The sequence below is a fragment of the Cydia amplana genome, chromosome 7 (genome assembly GCF_948474715.1).
Source record: "Cydia amplana chromosome 7, ilCydAmpl1.1, whole genome shotgun sequence".
In the NCBI taxonomy this organism is placed as follows: Eukaryota; Metazoa; Arthropoda; class Insecta; order Lepidoptera; family Tortricidae; genus Cydia; species Cydia amplana.
In genome coordinates, this window is record NC_086075.1 from 16,106,205 (window position 1) to 16,125,607 (window position 19,403).

The 19,403-nt window shown below is 36.5% G+C and overlaps 2 protein-coding genes across 4 annotated transcripts in view; one reads left to right on the forward strand and one right to left on the reverse strand.

Annotated features, from left to right (window-relative positions):
- Window positions 1-1,099: 1,099 nt before the first annotated feature.
- On the reverse strand, window positions 1,100-3,010 carry LOC134649880 (uncharacterized). Its single transcript, XM_063504713.1, has one exon. The coding sequence runs from the start codon at window positions 2,953-2,955 to the stop codon at window positions 1,267-1,269; it is 1,689 nt and encodes a 562-aa protein (XP_063360783.1). The 5' UTR covers window positions 2,956-3,010; the 3' UTR covers window positions 1,100-1,266.
- A 4,753-nt stretch (window positions 3,011-7,763) lies between these two features.
- LOC134649578 (uncharacterized) overlaps window positions 7,764-19,403 on the forward strand; it is a 48,736-nt gene continuing 37,096 nt past the window's right edge. For all 3 annotated transcript variants that reach the window (XM_063504385.1, XM_063504388.1, XM_063504386.1), the window contains exons 1-2: window positions 7,764-7,856; window positions 14,490-14,630. In XM_063504385.1, the coding sequence (XP_063360455.1) occupies window positions 14,509-14,630 (122 nt within the window). In that variant the 5' untranslated portion in view covers window positions 7,764-7,856; window positions 14,490-14,508. The remainder of the gene's footprint in view (window positions 7,857-14,489; window positions 14,631-19,403) is intronic.

The window sequence follows — 19,403 nt, forward strand, 5'->3', positions numbered from 1 at the left end:
TGGCGCTTACGCTATTATTAACGCCGCTCCGCCGCCGCGCGCTATTATTATTGCGGCGCTATGCGACGTAAGCGCCAAGTGCCATAAGGTACCTTTTGCCGTGGAACGTCACATATTATTATTTATTTCATCACTCTTAACTTTATTGATTAACATTAATGTCATAGTAGACACAATGTTACTCTAGTCAATGTTGTATTAAGACTGTATTTTTAATTTAAGTTTCTTACGTTGATCGCTCTCATAGTTTGTAATAACAAAATATATATTTTTTCTTGCGAAGAGTTGTACATTTCATGAGCTGGGTAAATGTAAAACTGCTTCGTTCGTAGGTACTACTAATGTTAAAATAATACTCGCCGTCACTTGTCAAAACAAAATGCTAATGTTATATTTTCATGTCGGGAAAATTAGGTATACTAAATGTAGTAAAACTATGTTAATTTTGTATAGATATTATAGTGCAATTGATGAGTTGAAATATAAAAAATTGCCAACCTATTTTATAGTTTTATTATTCTTTTATAAGCATCCCACTGCTGGGCAAAGACCCTCGATCTCCTCGACTTCCAATTTTTTTGTATAATCCGTTCAGTTATTAAGGACATCTTATGTTTTATATTTAATTTTATTGATATTTATTCCAAAAGATATTTAGCCAAGGCAGAACAGTTACTGTAAAAACAATTTTATTACTCATAACTCATAACTGATGTTTAGTTTTGAAACAAACATTACAGTACGAACATGTAAAAGTCGTCTTGCAAAATGACTTTCCTGTTTTTATTACCTGTAGGTAATAAGATGAGAAACCTTGTTATTTGTATTTGGGTCGACAATTTAACTAAGGAGAACATCAAGTGAGGCAGACGGCACCTTTATCCATTCTGAACTCTAGCAATTCTAGTTTATTTCTCGGTATATTGACATTATTAAAATCAATTTTACACAATAAATAAGTATGATGTATAAATATCAACCATAGCATGCATTATACGACGCTTTCTTTGTTCCGTGATTATAAGAGGTAAGAGAAAAACAAAATTAATTAGGTGTAGGTTATTAATTCGCTCCTGTTCAGTGAAAGATTAAACTCACGTTTAAAATTAATTATTTTATTGTTACAAAATGCTATTATAGATCTAATAAATTTAAAAGGACTTGATTTTTTAACAAATAACAAATTATCCAACTTACTAAACGGCTAAAATAACAAATTACGAATCTAAACAAATAATATATCAACATACCTACCGACACGACAGTTCATTCCGTTATACGTAGCGGGCTGGGGTTGAAAACATCTGCGAATGGATTCCATCCGTAGCAATCACACACTTCAACACATAAATGGTCTTTCTCAAGATTCTGCGCGGCATTCCTCAAGGCACCCATCAGCATAGTCAACGCCTCTGGGTCCATGTCCGCCTCAATGAATAGACTGTACAAGTTGCAGCATTTTTCTATGAGCAACGAAACGTTTTCTTCATCCGCCTCGTAGTCTGCTATAACACGTTGGTACTCGCATATATGAACGTTCTCCAAAGACGGACATTGACTGATTGAGTCAAACATCATCCCGTATTCTATGTCTTCTAATGTTAACTTCAGGTTCTTTAAGCATTTTGTCAGGTGTATTGAGTTAAACAGAGACAGTGTACAACTTGAATATGAGCTTGGACGGCCACGGTTCTCAATGTACACGTCAATAGTATACAGTCTTTTACATTGTAAGAAAATGTGAGCGAAGAAGTCGCCTTTTACACAGATATTGCTTAAACTTAAAAACGTTATGTTCTTCAGACTTTTGAGGTTTGATTTAAGTGTTACGAGCCGATTCCATCGAACAACTGAGCCTTTTCTACAGAAATCTGTCAAAGTAACATTTTCTGGCAAGTCATCTAGAATTTCATTAAACGTGTCACATGAATCTATGCAATACCAATGGCTGGGCGCTGCAGTAATGTTCACAGGCAACTTAGTGTGCATGCAAAAATAGGTGGGAAAATAATCTGTTAATTCGTTTAATACATTTTTGAAAAATTCCGCATTAAACACTGTTACATCTTTGTTCCAAGCTTTGAATATTATGTTCCCGTCTAACATAAAATCCAAAGGTAGATGCGAAAAGATATTAATAGTTAGGTCAGAGCAACATAATGAAAACATCCCACTGAAAATTGGAGATACATAGATGTAAATTGTTTCTAAATACATAATAAAAATATATTCTATCTTTCTATAGTCCAAATTTGATACGCCTTTTAGACTTCTTGAAGTTTTATGAGATACTCTACAATCACGAAAAATGTAACATAGACGTTCGAAATTGATGTCAATGCTCTCTTCAACATTAACTGATTCGTAATATTCATCGGTTTCTGAATAATCTCTGTAGTTATCAGCGAGAGTAATTTTAAAATATTTAGTCATAGGGATATCTTCCATGAATTTGAGAGGAGATTCGGAGTCATAGAACTCCAAAACAACAAAATGTACATATTCAAACTTTTGTCTTTTAAAAATGTCTGAGGCCTTTTTCCAAACTTCATCATAAGCATGTTTCCTAGGCCATTTAAAATAATTTATACTAATATTTTTTAAACTATTGCAACAAATGTGTTCCACATCAGAAAGAAATATCCTGGTAAAGGTCACGTCCAAGGTTTTTAAATTAGTACATCTTTGTAAGTAAGGAGTTAACTTATTTGCTGTAAGATCTTGAATCCCACTCAGATTTAGTTCCTGGATATTAATAGCAAAATCTTGAAGAACACTAGAACTTAATGTATTTACTGAGGCGATGGTACTCCTGGATATATTTACTTTTCTCATCAGACATGGTGCAAAAAACTCTTTGAACTCATTTACACTGTAAACATTTATTTTTGACTTGATATCCAAATACGTGAATATTAATGTCCCTATTTCCGTGGGTAGGTCCAGGAAACTCATCTGTTATTTTTAATAATACCTATTATAAAAAACTTGTAAAACGATTTGAACTGAAGTTGATTTGTTGGTAAAAAGATTGTGACAGTGACAGTATAAAACATGACGTTTAATTTGAGGTTGTAATATCCTAAGATCACCTTGTAGCACTGACAATCCAACCTCTAGACTGATCTTAGGCCAATTCTTTCGTGAAACCGATGCTGCCAAAAATACGGGGGTGCGGGGGGACGAGGTGAGCGAATCCCGTGCCGTGATTGGTCCGTTCAAAGACACGGACCAATCACGGCACGGGATTGACTCGAAGATGGAGTAACGCTACCGTATGTGTGGCAGAGGGGGTAGCGCAAAGAGTAGTATAATATATATATATGATAGCGCGACTATGCTATGTCTAGAGGTTGGATTGTCTGTGCCTTGTAGTGTAGAGACAACTTTTTATATTTTTATACACGTCATTTCATGTCATATTCTCATATCGTAACGTCAAATACTGTAATTTTACGTCAATGACTTTTATTGACTAACACTTTTATATTAAGTCAGTGGACTAACATTATTCAAAACATTCTTATATTTATACTTTATCAACAAAACAAAATAGACAAATGTACAGATAATTTATATCGGGCGGATTTACGTGGATTTGTGATCAAATACCGACCACGCTGTCATTCAGGTTTATTACAGGAATCCACTACATTCGTCCACTATATTATTATGTAGTATGAAATTGCTGAGAAGGAACAAAAACATAATGCTGAGCTCTTGTCGAGGTTTGTTGTAAAAGTTTTAAGTGTAGGCAAGTATTCATAAGCCTTGTGGAGTACGATCAGGTTAGGAGTTAGCACGTAGTTGTGGATATTCACTCAACTATACAAAACTAGTCTAACGATTTGAGTCGAGCTTGTGTACTTTGGTCATTTTTGATAATCTAAGGTAGTGTAGTTGTAACGAGCTTAAGGTACGTTTAAGAAAGATACCTACAAAGGATATTAAAAGAAGTGAATTATAACTGTTTATCAGGGGTGTTGTTTTGATAAATACATATAGCTATTCTACATTAAAGCATCACTTTTTAGGGTTCCGTACCTCAAAAGGAAAAAACGGACATGGATCACTCGTCTGTCCGTCTGTCACAGCTTATTAGCAAGTCAATTTTATGGAATTAGAATTCTAGGCTATAATATTCATAGTCACACCTACCAGAGAAATACCTACGTTTCTTTTAAGAGGTAATGTTTCAACCAGCAATGTATTTTTATGTATTTTCAATATTTTTCTATCGTGGGTGTCGGGGCGCCCTCGTGCGGTGTTATTGGCGCTAATGTCGAGTAAATTGCGATCATGCTCAATGCATTTAAATACGCCCTCGAGGCTTCGCACTCGGCTGCTATGACGCCTTAAAGTATGCTGTTATATTTAATAGATCGTCTATATAAAATCCTTTTTTATCACTGTTTTTTTTTGTATACTTACATAATCTAAAAGGGTTGGCGGACTTGGACTTGGATATTTTTTTCGATGCAAAAATATTTTTCCTCTGCTTTTTCCTAATCAGAACACGATACCGAATATGCCCTTAAACGTATCCCCACCATTTATGTTACACCTTGTATACTTACCTACAAAATATACTGCATGGTGTTCACCACAATATTTTTCTTAACGAAGCTTCATCAAAAATGCATAACTTTTACGTCGCGGTATTCTTTCAAAGTCAAACACCAGCACACGGTAGTAACCAACAATGTTGTATTTTAAAACGACAATGTTAGGCACACTGTTATTCAATGTGATTTTATAACGTGGCTTGTTCACATGTTCGTCTCGAAGCTAATTATGATGTAAACTATCATACCTACTATTATATTTATTTATATTTGTTAGGAACGAATTAATACCATCAGAATTGCAATGAATATCTTGTTATGGCGGCAATAATATAGTATCACCATTCACCACTTTATTAATTTTCAATTTATGATGTTCCAAATTCTAATAGAATATTGAAATGATAAATTGGTAATTTTAGGCATAATGCCATATACAAACGTCGCGAACTGTTAAAAAATATTATTTGATTGCGTTCCTGCCATTGTAAGTCTAGCCTGGGTAGCATCTGCCGTTGCGTCTTGCGACAAACGCGCCCGTCAATCTGTCAAACGCAGAACTCTACGATATAAAGTGGAATAATCAGAATAATCGATTTATTGTCTGTTTGTGACTTTTGTGAGTCGGTTCAGATCCAGCCTGGAGTCTTACTACCAGTTACGCTGAAGATTTGGATTTCACAATTTGGTAAACGTGTAGGTCAAGGCAGCGCTAACACCACCACATGTTTCAGTCATTGTTAGAAAACATGTGTCTGTGGATAAATGTATGTAACACCAATTTTTTCATGCATTTTAAATATCGTGGCATTTGATGCAATCAGATATTTATATTTTATAAAAATGTGCTATCATCTTTGTCAACATTTTTTTTTCGCAAAATGTCGTACCTATTCGTTACCCTGTTCGCACGTTCTTCCCTACTTTCAGTTTTCATTACATATCATTCCAATGTTCCACTTAAAATATAGGAATCTTATTGCCAACATTATTCCAGTCTAATACTAATTGTCAAATTTCCATTCGGGAATTGGCCTCCTGCAATACATGCATCACAACCGCCCACCACCGTGTAATGCATCGTAGCGACCGTGGAGCCACCTGTCATATACTATCAAGTTGATGCAACCGGCTAAAATTAACATTATTCATTATAATAATTATAATGCCATATGATATCAATATCTGGGAGACCGAGCTTTGCTCGGCGAACATATAACAACTCAAAAATGCGCTTTTTTCAGAGTTAGACCCAGCTAAATCGATTTTTCACCCCCGAAAACCACCATATACTTAGCAAATTTCATCGAAATCGTTAGAGCCGTTTCCGAAATCCCCGAAATATATAAATAAGAATTGCTCGTTTAAAGGTAAAACATAAAGCTTTGACGACCGGTAGTGACCCTACCTATAAAGCTGGTGGTCATTTATTTGTTCCTGAGTCATGGCCATCATCAACAATCATCATTTTACAATATTGTATATAATATATACCTACACTAACACTTCCTTTTGTCTTCGCCGCTACTCAAAAAAACGTCAAGGATGAAAACGTACAGTCGACATCAGATATATCGGAGCGGATCAAAAATAAAAAGAAGCTTTATTCAGATATTTCAGATATTTGTGAACACCTTGGCCGCTTCGATTTATCTGAAGGCGACTGTACTTAATTTATCAGAAATATACCTTCGAACTTGTGGAGTTGCGCAATGTGCCCAGAGTGTAATGAAAAATATTCTTGTAACTATAGCGTTTACATTTTATCCCTAACATTTAACGTGTTCAAAATATTTTGTGTTGTTCAAACCGAACAAAATATATAATCCATTTTTAAAGCAGTTTTAAATCCAATATACTTACTAAGTTAACTGCACGAAAACTAAAGGAAATCCCTTTAAAGCGATACTGTTTACGTTGCTTAGCTAATTTAATAATATGATGACACAACAAATAATGGCAGACATTAATTTTCCTCTTCAATAACCAAGGCCAAGAATGCATAGACACTCAACCTATACCGTCTTCAAAGCGCCCTTCACATGACAACAATAAGCTTCTTATGCCGCCAAAATACACTAGTCACGATTTAAGACGAAACAGGAGCTGAGATTTAAATATTTTTAGGTAAATATACCCGTCTCGCTAACGGAAGCGGCTCCTAAAACTAGTGCGATAAGGACAAGGCGAAAAATCCTGCGTAAAAATCTCAAAAAACGAGGTTTCGTACTCGACTGTTTCCTCCTCCAAAACTCCACTAGTACACCACCAATCGTAACCAAATTTAAAAAAATCTAAATTATTATGAAATTATCTGTGTCGGACCGTTTTACTTTTGTGGCTAATTGATATCAGTTTTGAATACCACGCCTCTCATTGCGGCATAGTCAATTAGGCCATTTTGGCCATTTTTGAAGGGCTCTAGCGCCTTAAAAAACAAAAATATCAAAAAAAGCAAAACGGTCCAACACAGATATTGACAATATTAAACTGTGTTGAAAAAACCATTGCTCTAGCATCAAAACCCACGGAGGAAACAGTCGAGTACGTTTGTATGGAGATATGACCACTCCTGTTGGCTCTTAAGAGTCATTGAACGAGATCCTTCAGAAGCCGCTATAGACGTCCAGGTTATTGCTGCTGCGGGCAAACTAAAAATAGTCGTGTTCGTGTAAACTTAATCAAATTTCTCGCGATAGTGGACGCCGGTGCTCATTCGTGGTCGGGGAGCCGCGATTTCCACATACCAGTGTATTTTTAAAAGTTTTGGATACCTGTATGTGTGACGTCCAGTTTAAAAGTGTATAGACTGTTTAGGTCTGTGGTTTAATTGACTTATAAATCCATTTTTACTCGAGGTAAGTGTAGAAATATTACCTTATACAAATAAAGTAACGCAACGTATGAATTATTTTATTAGATTTTTATGAAAAGCAAAAAAAGACTACATAAATATAGAGAGAAACTCACTTGTATAAACATTATGTGAATAAAACATGTGGATAAAGTTAGAAACATGATGACAGGGAACTTTGTGATTCGATTTATTTTGTCCACGTTTTGACATACTTATTTAATTCCAATTTTCTTTGTTTGACTTTTAAATGACGTATCAGAAAAAAACAATAATTTGGTAACTTATTATTACTTTCTATTTATTTTTCCTGTACACAATCGGAAATTCACGAAATATTGCAGGTGCGGTCGAGAGCGCGCGCCGTGGGCGGCGATCCCCGCTTCAGTAAGAGACAGGCGCCCAAGCCGCTCGCACGAACCTGACCGCCGCACAAGGTACCCGCTCTATTCGCCGCTTCATTAAAACTACAGCACTAATAAATGCTTCGTTTCGTTTTTCCATCGCTAATCACCTGGCGACCTCGACATTCATGACTAACTACATGTGTTCAGTTACAAAAATAATTTAGCCGTGACTTCACGAGACTGAAATAAGTCGTTACGTTTTCGCGCATAATAATGCTGCGCCAGCGTCTAGCGTTCGCATAAACATGCTTCAGCCGGCCATGTTTGAACGTGGCACGTTGTGAAGTCACCTTACCCCTGCTCCTAAGGCGACAGGGAAAACTTGTTTGGTATATTATAACGTAACGCTTACTGGGATCCAAATAATTGTAAACTATGTCATGTATAATGTATACCTGTCATCATTATAACTTTACATCTAGAGACAGCATGTCATGAATGCGGTGTATAAATAGCTGAAGAGTTATTCCTGTACGCCGTACAACTGTTCCGAATTACTCGCCGGAATTATTTTCAACCTTGATGACGGTATTGTTAACCTTGTTCCTCTAGAAAACGACTTCGTTGGCCTCCCAACTATGTATTAGAAAATCTGGTTTCCGTCCGTCCTGGTCCAAGGATAATCATTGTTTACTTTTCTCGACCTATTTTTAACAATGTTTTCTTCAAGGTGTAACCGACGAGCGTTGGTAAAATATATTCAATTATGAACGCGTTCTTAAAACAAAAGTAGCCACTTTGGCTGGCAAATATTTCGTACACACGCGAGCAAGGAGTCCAGAACAAAAATAGATAATCTCTCGTCGTCTACTTATTATATCGCATCTTCCGAAGAGCTGGCATTATAGCACACTGTTTTTCGTACACCTACGTGCAGACATTCTCTCAAATAAATGCGCCAAATGTTTACAGCGTGTCAGTGAAAACAATACACTAATGAGGACATAATATATCGAGAACAAACGATCGATGAACTCGCTCAAATGAGACCAGGGCGACACTCGGACGCAAGTCGTCATTTACGCTTAAAAAAACCAAACACCACCTACCAATATTATTTGTCGTCATAATATTGTCCTCATGCAATCACCGCGATACTTACTCATGAGATTAAACTATTTTAACGAATCATATCCCGACATAAGGAACCCTTTACCCTTTACAGAGGAAAAATGTCCGTCAAAATTACAATGTGCAAAACTATATACAAAATAAATTAAAATAAATTATAAAAGTATTGCGGCTGATACATACAAAATATGCTCATATAATTATAGTAATTACATAATATACATTACAACTATTAATCATATCAATAGATAGTTGACCGAGCGAGGGCGAATCGTTTCCGTTATAAGTTTAAGCAAAAATGCTTTCCCATGGCCTCCTGCAGGAGGCCGATTCTGTTTCAACGATTTGTTAAAGTCTTGATATTGTTATGATACTTTGGTTCACCAACAAGTTCGAGCGTGATTCCAAAAATATGTACATTGATTGAGTAAGATGCGTAAAACCTAAGACAATTTCGTGCTTTGAATTTGACAGGTAAACGAGATGGCGCTGTACAGCTCCACACATTTTCTGGTAACTCTGATCGTCAAAAGTTGACTTTTGACAATTCAGTGACCGTAAAACATACATATGGCGCAGTACGCCGCCATCTGTTTTGGATGTCAAACTAAGGGGCACGTTTTTTTCTTAGACTTTACCTCTCTATTACAATCAATTATCTTTGGTGATGCATAATGATACGGTTCCCAGTGCACAAACAAGATCAAAACCGTGATTGAGTTGATTTTTTTCGGAGCAATTATATAGAAATAATCTGCTTAGTACTAAACACATCAAAAAATTAACAGTGATTTCTTTACACACAAATTAACAGCACTCTAAAGATAAAGAAAAATCCCAGCAAAATCCTATTTTCCGTTGTTTCATATGTATTGGCAACAACACCGGTTTATTTTGCTAGGCGTGTTACACAAAATGACTGCTCGAAGCTTCCGCACATTTTGCAATAGTCGTCTACGTCGCATACGCAAATAAACAGTTCAAACTACCAGTTCTACACGCGGTTAGCAGCCCACTTTAATGTGATGGGTTAAAGTGGAGGATATGATATACATATGTACCTACATACAGGTGATAACGGATTGATGGTCAATATTTTGATACCTTGTCAATACTCATGCTCATGGTCATACTTTTACTCAATATTCAACCATTATAATGTAATTGAAAACGACTTATAATATGAATATGTGTGTGAATATTAGTAGGTGCCTACTTGAACTGACACTTATTGAGTCGTCATTTGGAAATATCCAGCTAAGAAAAATGGTATAATTTTATGACCTTCATCAGTAGTTCCACTTCACCAAATGGTGTTGTCCAAGAGCAAAGTTCCACCAAAACTACTTTTGGTGGTGATAGATCCTACATACTTAAAATATACTTTGAATTTAAAAAGTTTACTTAGTACTTACCTGGTTTAAAGTATACCAAGTACTAGTATAAATGTGATTTTAGTCAGGTGCAAAAACAACTATTCAATTAAATGTTTGAAATGTAAGCAAAAAAGCTTTTCTGTATTCTATTTTTTTACCTGAAAATTACGAAACCGAAATCGTGTTTGCAATTACTAAGTGGGATGCCGTGAGAAAATTCGCATGTTGGAGATTATTTTATTTGCGACATGCGCGCTACAACTTATTTCTTTTACGGTTTAAGTTTAGCAGAAAACTTAAGAATTCCAGCTACTGTTTATAAAACTACTCTTTTATAAACAATTTTATAAACAGTTTAAAAGCAATAATGGTAGATTTAGAATAGTGTACAAAAAAAGTATAAAATGTGTGTATTTAAAATATCTATCTTTATGTGTAAAATATCTCTGACCGTTTGTCTTCAATATTGCTCTGGGTAAAGACGCTAATATTGAAAACTTATTTGCTCCAAGCTGCCGTGTCTCTCGCACATAATTCGGGAAAAATATGATAGTCGTCGTTGCTACGGAATGGTGGGAGTAATAAAAACGCAATAAGACGGTAAGCCTGCCAACCCGCGGCGCGAATCTTACGAGACGAGACTAATAAAATTATCTCATGAGGAGGATAATTTTTTTATACTTATTTACCTAATTTTAAGTACTGATGTCTTACCTTGACGTTACAAAGGAAATAAATGTCCCGAGTTGAGACAGATTTCAGACGAATTCTTGGAATATTTACTTATAAGTAGATCATTTTGCCCCACGGATTACTATGTCTGTTGATAATATAACAATGGGACAGTACTTCCCTAACATTAGAATCTGATAAAAACGAAATTTGCATTGACATATCTATATATATAAATGCAAGTGTCCTGACTGACTGACTGATTCATCAACGCAGAGCCGAAACTACAAAAGCTAGAAAGTTGAAATTTGCACACTAGGTTGCATTTATAAAGTGTACAAGAGATAAGAAGCGAATTTGAAAAATTCAACCCCTAAGGGGGTTAAAAAGGGGATGAAAGGTTGTATGGGGAACACGTTTTATTTTAAGCTAGGAATTTGAAACTTCGTAAAAAGGTATATTATTAAAAAATAAGAAAAGTAATTTCCGCGTTTTTGAAAATTCATCCCCCAAGGTGGTGAAAAAGGGGTTGAAAGTTTGTATGCAGATCGAAAACAAATTTGAGTGCGGGACTTTAAACTTTGTGTATGGGCATATTATTAAAATACAAGAAAAGTAATTTCAGTGTTCTTAAAAATTCATCCCCTAACAGGGTTAAAAAGGGGTTGAAAGATTGAATCCATTACAAATGCTTTGAAACTTCTTAGAAAGGCATAATAGACGATTACAAAAAAAAGTAATTGCGACGTTTTAGGCAATTCAACCCCTAAGGGGGTTAAAAAGGGGATGAAGTTTGTCTTGGGGTTCAAATTTTATTGTAAGCTAGGAACTTGAAACTTCGTAAAAAGGTATTATAATAAAAGAGAAGAAAACTAATTTCAGCGTTTTTGAAAATTCATCCCCCAAGGTGGTGAAAAAGGGGTTGAAAGTTTGTATGCACATCAAATATTTTTTTGAGTGCGGGGCATGAATCTTTGTATAAGGGCATATTATAAGATGACAAGAAAAGTAATTTCAGCGTTTTTGAAAATTCATCCCCCAAGGTGGTGAAAATGGGGTTGAAAGTTTGTATGCACATCAATTATTTTTTTGAGTGCGGGACTTGAATCTTTGTACAAGGGCATATTATAAGAATACAAGAAAAGTAATTTCAGTGTTTTTGAAAATTCATCCCCCAAGGTGGTGAAAAAGGGGTTGAAAGTTAGTATGCACATCAAATATTTTTTTGAGTGCGGGACTTGAATCTTTGTATAAAGACATATTATTAGAATACAAGAAAAGTAATTTCAGTGTTTTTAAAAATTCATCCCCCAAGGTGGTGAAAAAGGGGTTGAAAGTTTGTATTCACATCAAATATTTTTTTGAGTGCGGGGCTTGAATCTTTGTATAAGGGCATATTATAAGAATAAAAGAAAAGTAATTTCAGCGTTTTTGAAAATTCATCCCCCAAGGTGGTGAAAAAGGGGTTGAAAGTTTGTATGCACATCAAATATTTTTTCGAGTGCGGGACTTGAATCTATGTATAAGGGCATATTATAAGAATACAAGAAAACTAATTTCAGCGTTTTTGAAAATTGATCCCCCAAGGTGGTGAAAAGGGGGTTGAAAGTTTGTATGCACATCATATATTTTTTTGAGTGCGGGACTTGAATCTTTGTATAAGGGCATATTATATGAATACAAGAAAAGTAATTTCAGCGTTTTTGAAAATTCATCCCCCAAGGTGGGAAATAGGGGTTGAAAATTTGTATGGAAATCAAACATTCTTTTGAGTGCGGGACTTGAATCTTTGCATAAAGGCATATTATTAGAATACACGAAAAGTGATTTCAGCGTTTTTGAAAATTCATCCCCCAAGGTGGTGAAAAAGGGGTTGAAAGTTTGTATCCACATCAAATATTTTTTTGAGTGCGGGATTTGATTCTTTGTATAAGGCCATATTATAATAATAAACAAGAAAAGTGATTTCAGCGTTTTTAAAAATTCATCACTTAAAAGGATTAAATAGGGGTTGAAAGTTTGTATTGAGATCAAACATTTTTTTGTGTGCGGGACTTGAATCTTTGTATAAAGGCATATTATTAGAATACAAGAAAAGTAATTTCGGCATTTTTGAAAATTCATCCCTCAAGTTGGTAAAAAAGGGGTTGAAAATTTGTATGGAGGTCAAACATTTATTTGAGTGCGGGACTTGAATCGTTGTATAAAGGCATATTATTAGAATACATGAAAAGTAATTTCAGCTTCTTTAAAAATTCATCCCCTAAAAGGTTTAAGAAGGGGTTGAAAGTTGATAGAGAGTTCAAATTGTATTTAAAGCTAGGACCTTTAAACTTCGTAAATAGGTAGTTAGGTAGTAGGTTTTACTAAATAGTGGACTTGAAAATATGCTGGGGGTTGAGAGGGATTATATCGAGAACAATTTTATTCAGTTAGGGGCTTGAAACTTCGTAACCAGGTTGTGTATAATAATTAACAAATGATTAACAGTCCCTACTGCTATATTTTGCTGCATAATGTTCTAAGCTAATGTAGAATAAATATATAACCACCAATATACAAATCCACGCGTACGAAGTCGCGGGCAACAGCTAGTTTGACATATATCTTACGGGTAATAACTTCGATCAACACGGAAGGGATGCGGCATTCACACTATTTCCCCTCTGCCTAGGTATAAGATCAACTGATCTAGCGTGGGTAATAAAACTAGTTGCGCTCGGATTTTTAACTAGACCGAGTCCAGACGCGCGAGTGAACACAGCAGCAGAAAAAATGCCTAATTGCTCGGTTTTTTGTTGTAAAAAGAGGTCGGGGACATCTAATTTACAAAAAGAAGGTTTTACATTTCACATGTAATATTTTTTTTACATGTCATACGTTTAATTACATTTAAACACAATTTTTATATTTTAGTCTCATGTAATTGCTGGATTTATCGATTTTCCTCGCCCAGTACAAATTGCGGATCGGTCGAGCGACAAATCCGATTTCTCATCTCTCAGAAAACGATAAAATTCTTTGACGAAAATGTGTTAGTGTGCGTGTTGTGACACTTGTGACTCGTCCGTACACAAAAACAGATCGAGGTGTGCAAGATTTGTCTGTGTAGGGTGTCATTTTCTATGTATTTGTGTCGTCATTACAGATTAGATTTTGTATGTAAGTGTGTGAGAAGTGCGACTGTGTGCACGTTCCCCCCCGCGAAAAATGGCAGAATGATTTGAATGTCAAGATATCGCTTGGGCCTATCCCTTCCGTGCCGGAAGCCCGTGTTGATCGAAGGGTAATAAGAATGGGGCCAGTACCTACAGCGGTGTCACGCACGCGAATTCGAGCCAATCGTGAAGTCCCGCAACTAGTTGCATGTCAATGGTTGGCTATAGGAAATCCTAAACTATACCTACATTTATAACTAGATTTATAACACCGTTTCTATAAGTATGGTACTAAATGTGAGCTTGCATAAAATTCAAAATACACTCATTATTTAATATATAAGTATAATAACATAATTATAAATAAATGTACTTCGCCATTCCAGCGCTGAACGAACGACCAAGATGGCTACCGGCCCGAAATTAGTGCACAAGCAGTTCAACTCGCCCATCGGGCTGTACTCGCAGAAGAACATTCAGGAGACGCTGAACAAACATCTCTCCAACCTCGACAATGGAGGCGTCGGGTGAGTAACTAATCATTTGTTTTTTTAAGTGAAAACTTCTTTAGCGGCGCTGTGCACTTTTTGTGATGGGGAAAAAATGTTAGACTCGTAACAGGTGTCACGTGACCGTAAGACGTAAGACGGACACGTGACCTGATCGAAAAACTGTTACTTCAATGTCATTGAGTTTTTCTTTATTGATTTAAATGCCATCTAGTGAGTTTCGCTCTAACTGGTATTAATATAACTCGAGTACTAACGGTGATGTGCTTAGGGGTTTCAAGTAATGCGACGAAATAACGCTAGATGGCGTTAACCTGAATTATACATAGTGCTGCAGACATTTTGCAATAGTGATTGAGTTTTCACTTCTGCCGGCACTCCCTGAGTGCAGCCCGTTGTTTTTATTATTTCGTAATAATGTCTCCTTGTCAAAGCGTTTTCTCGGATGCTTGAAATTACTCTACGTTGTCTTTGAAACGTCGAAGGTAATGTTCAACGATATGGTTAGGTTAGGTTTGACTTTTGTTATTTTTGGCCAACCGATAATTTCTTGAAATGATTGCCATATAATGGAATGATCAATTCTCAGTGACAATGACATATGCACAATTATATCCCTTTTAAGTTATTTCTGATATTAATCTCACTTCATCAGACTTAATTGAATCAAAATACGTTCATAAATATTAATATAAGTATGTCGGAGCGAGACACCAGAAAGACGTATTGCAGCATTACAGTTCATAGTTAGACGCCTGTAAAAGTCGATTAGCAATGTTTGACTATGTATTATTTGCTTGTAACGAAATAATGAAGCTGCGTAGTGAGTAACGCCACCATCTATTGGCGTATTATTGAACTAAAATGACAGGTAGAAGGCTTTGGAACGTCAAGATGTGTATCTTGAGTGAAGGTAGGCACGAGCAGGCATTTTTGTCGTTATGTTGGTAGACTGGTCAGGCAGGTTTACCAACTTGAATTGGAGGCGGGAGCCGTTGGCTCCGCCGCTGGAACTGGCTTCAGTCTTCTTGATCGGACCGCGCTAGAGATCGGACGTTAGCCAAGCTCGTGCCTAATTCGCTACGTTCCTGAAGGCTTACACCTGAAGGATTATTCTGAAAGCTTATAGATTCTCACGTTGTTTAACCGTTTAGCTAAGTGTTTTATTCCAAGTGTTATTTTGATTTCTTATGTGCCATTAGAAGCTTACTTTTGTAAAATAAAGAAACTATGTGTTGTTTTGAAAAGATGTGTCCCGCCGAGTTTGTTGCCGGGTTAAATCTTCTCGGGTCAGAGGTGTAGGGTTGGAGCCGGTGTAGTTTGACTTAAATAAAGATTTGAACGATTTCATGTGATCTTTTTATTTTTATTGAATACGATTCCATCGTAAGATCGTTTATTTAGTACTGAAATAATAGTAGGCACTAGTATGGTTAATGAGTCCGAATGTTTATTTCATGCGTTGGTAGCATACCTACTTATTTTGGCTGTGAAGTAATACATCTAGGTACTTCCCCCACGCGCCCACCGCCATCGGGACCATCCGTGTCGCCGACATCAGCAAGTGGGATAGATGCGGAGTTTCATGTATTGCTTACACAGCCACCTGGGAGCGTGGTGTATTTCTGGTGACCTACATTCCATAATCTGGACACTTTGTAATGGTAAGCTCACGTGTCTAACCTTGATTGAATGGTGAGTGTAATTCATTGTTATTTGGTGAGAATTATTGTGAAATTGTGAATTATGATTGAGGCAGTCGAGCATAGCGGTCGTTACGTGACGTCATCTCTGGTATCGCCACGTTTCTTTATAATTAATTTTTGTAATCCATTGAAATCGAAGCGATCTTGAGTTATTTTGATTTGAAATCCATACTGTTAATTAAAACCGAGTATTAGCTATCACGACGTGATACTATTTCATCGCTCACTTGTGAATCTACCCTCAATAATTGATTTTTCATGAAAATACAATTAATTTTTAAAATCCATTTAAATCTAAGTGATCTTAAGTTATTTTGGTATGAAATCCATATTGTTAATTAAAATCCAATATTGGCTGTCGCGACGTGATATTATTTCATCGCTCACTTGTGCATCTACCCTCAAAAAATATTTTTTTCATGAAAATACAATGCACCGTTAGAAATTGATCCTGCTGATTTGCCAATGCATAGGATTATGTAATCTTTACCCTGTAACGTTTAGCAATTAATAAAATTGCGACAAATTATTGCTCGTAATGCCGTGATAGATCACAAATCGTGCATACTATGGAAACATGAGCTACGCATATGAAAATTAATGTTACAGTGTCCTGCAGCCAGAGCCGAGCGAACTTGCAGACATCATACCATTACGCCTGTGACACAGAAGCAGCTGTGCAGTATCTTCTGTGCTGGAGATTTGGAAATAAAAGGACAGGTTTCGTTCTAATTGTTTATTAGTGAATTTTATTTTGAGTGTAATGGCGAAGCATAACAGTCGAACGTAACTAATAAACTGTCACTTTTCGTATTGGCCCATTTTACCGTGTTACTTATTTTTGGAACACGTGTTTGTTTGTTCATAGAATGAAAGAAAACGCACTCATTGAAGTTTAAATTTTATTCTGAGATTTTTGAAGTCCCGTATACATTGGAAACATGTTTTTTTGTGTCTGCTACCTTGCATTTCATAAACCTTTTTGAGTTTAGCCTGCATACATGATAAACCTGATACCGTGCAAATGATGATTTCAGTAACAGCCAGCTATGTTGAACCACATCGTGTTTCTCGCAATCTGCCGCAGCAACGGCAACGGCAAGCGGAAAGGATCAGCCTCCGTGCTTGGGTTGGACCTCACCACCACCACCTTTGACATGGTCGCGTGCATCATACTTTATTAAGCTGGTGAGCAGTTCCCATTTCGTTGGGATTATTTTGAGATGTTTTACTTCTGCATAGAAGTCTTGAGCGAGTTTCTGTTAAAGCTAAAGGAGAAAGCTATCTTTAGTGATTTTGATCAGTAATGTTCAGTTTCAGTTGATCAGTTGACGCTGATAGTACCAATGGTTCTGAGTAACATGATTTAAAGACCTGTTTTTATTTTCTTTTTTTTGGAATTCACTGTTAACATTGTTTTGCTTTCGACGGACTGAAAGCTTGTACTTTCGAAGGACTGAGAGTACGCCCGATGGACTGGGTACTACTGTTTTGCTTTCGATGGACTGAAGGCATGCCCGATGAACTGGGCAATACTGTTTTGCTTTTGATGGACTGAAAGTATGCCCGATGGACTGGGTATTGTTTAGTGACCGCATCAGAAGTGCCGGAGCATGTAAGAGGTGCACGTGGTCTGCTTTTTATGTGCAGAATGCTCTTTGCGAGGAGTAGCACTTACGCAGCTGAGATGGTTACTTCTGACGAGGGTCTGGTATCTGCCGAAAGACTGGCAATGCACCGAAGGACTGGTGTTGTTTTGTTAAAAATGAATTCCCGTTTATGTACTGTGTTCATACGAGTAAAATTGGAACTATCAATTCAGAATGTTATTTATTTTAAGATGTCTTACAAAAATTTAGATCACATATGACTAATTTTTTTTTTTATGCCAGATAATTTCCCCCTAAATTGATATTGACGAGTTTGACGACAATAGTAGTGATACTAGTGATACTGTCGAGCAATGAATTAGAGCTGTTGTGATTTGTGTTTTTGATGTTTGGGATTGTTCTGTTTTCACATAAATTTGAGAGTATCCGCCAGATGGAGGCGATGATTATTGGAGTGTATCCGTTAGATAGCGGCGATGATTACTGATGATTATTTTTATTTAGTCGTTGCTCGATGGACTATTTTTGACTAGAGAATTGAGGATTGTTAAAGTAATTTTGAACAATTATTTTTTCTGGTTTGATTGATAACAAAGTTTGATTTTAATAGTAATTTGAGTGAGACCCAAATTGTTGGTCAGGAATGACCGAGCGATGAGATACTGTGCTGAGTATTTTGTTACAGAATCAAATGCATACACCCACACACGAGGACGTGTGCAGTGCAGGACGGCCGTGTCGGAGCGAGACACCAGAAAGACGTATTGCAGCATTACAGTTCATAGTTAGACGCCTGTAAAAGTCGATTAGCAATGTTTGACTATGTATTATTTGCTTGTAACGAAATAATGAAGCTGCGTAGTGAGTAACGCCACCATCTATTGGCGTATTATTGAACTAAAATGACAGGTAGAAGGCTTTGGAACGTCAAGATGTGTATCTTGAGTGAAGGTAGGCACGAGCAGGCATTTTTGTCGTTATGTTGGTAGACTGGTCAGGCAGGTTTACCAACTTGAATTGGAGGCGGGAGCCGTTGGCTCCGCCGCTGGAACTGGCTTCAGTCTTCTTGATCGGACCGCGCTAGAGATCGGACGTTAGCCAAGCTCGTGCCTAATTCGCTACGTTCCTGAAGGCTTACACCTGAAGGATTATTCTGAAAGCTTATAGATTCTCACGTTGTTTAACCGTTTAGCTAAGTGTTTTATTCCAAGTGTTATTTTGATTTCTTATGTGCCATTAGAAGCTTACTTTTGTAAAATAAAGAAACTATGTGTTGTTTTGAAAAGATGTGTCCCGCCGAGTTTGTTGCCGGGTTAAATCTTCTCGGGTCAGAGGTGTAGGGTTGGAGCCGGTGTAGTTTGACTTAAATAAAGATTTGAACGATTTCATGTGATCTTTTTATTTTTATTGAATACGATTCCATCGTAAGATCGTTTATTTAGTACTGAAATAATAGTAGGCACTAGTATGGTTAA

Coding starts and splice junctions, on each gene's coding strand:
- LOC134649880 (XM_063504713.1), bottom strand. CDS start 2,955: ATGAGTTTCCTGGACCTACCCACGGAAATAGGGACATTAATATTCACG.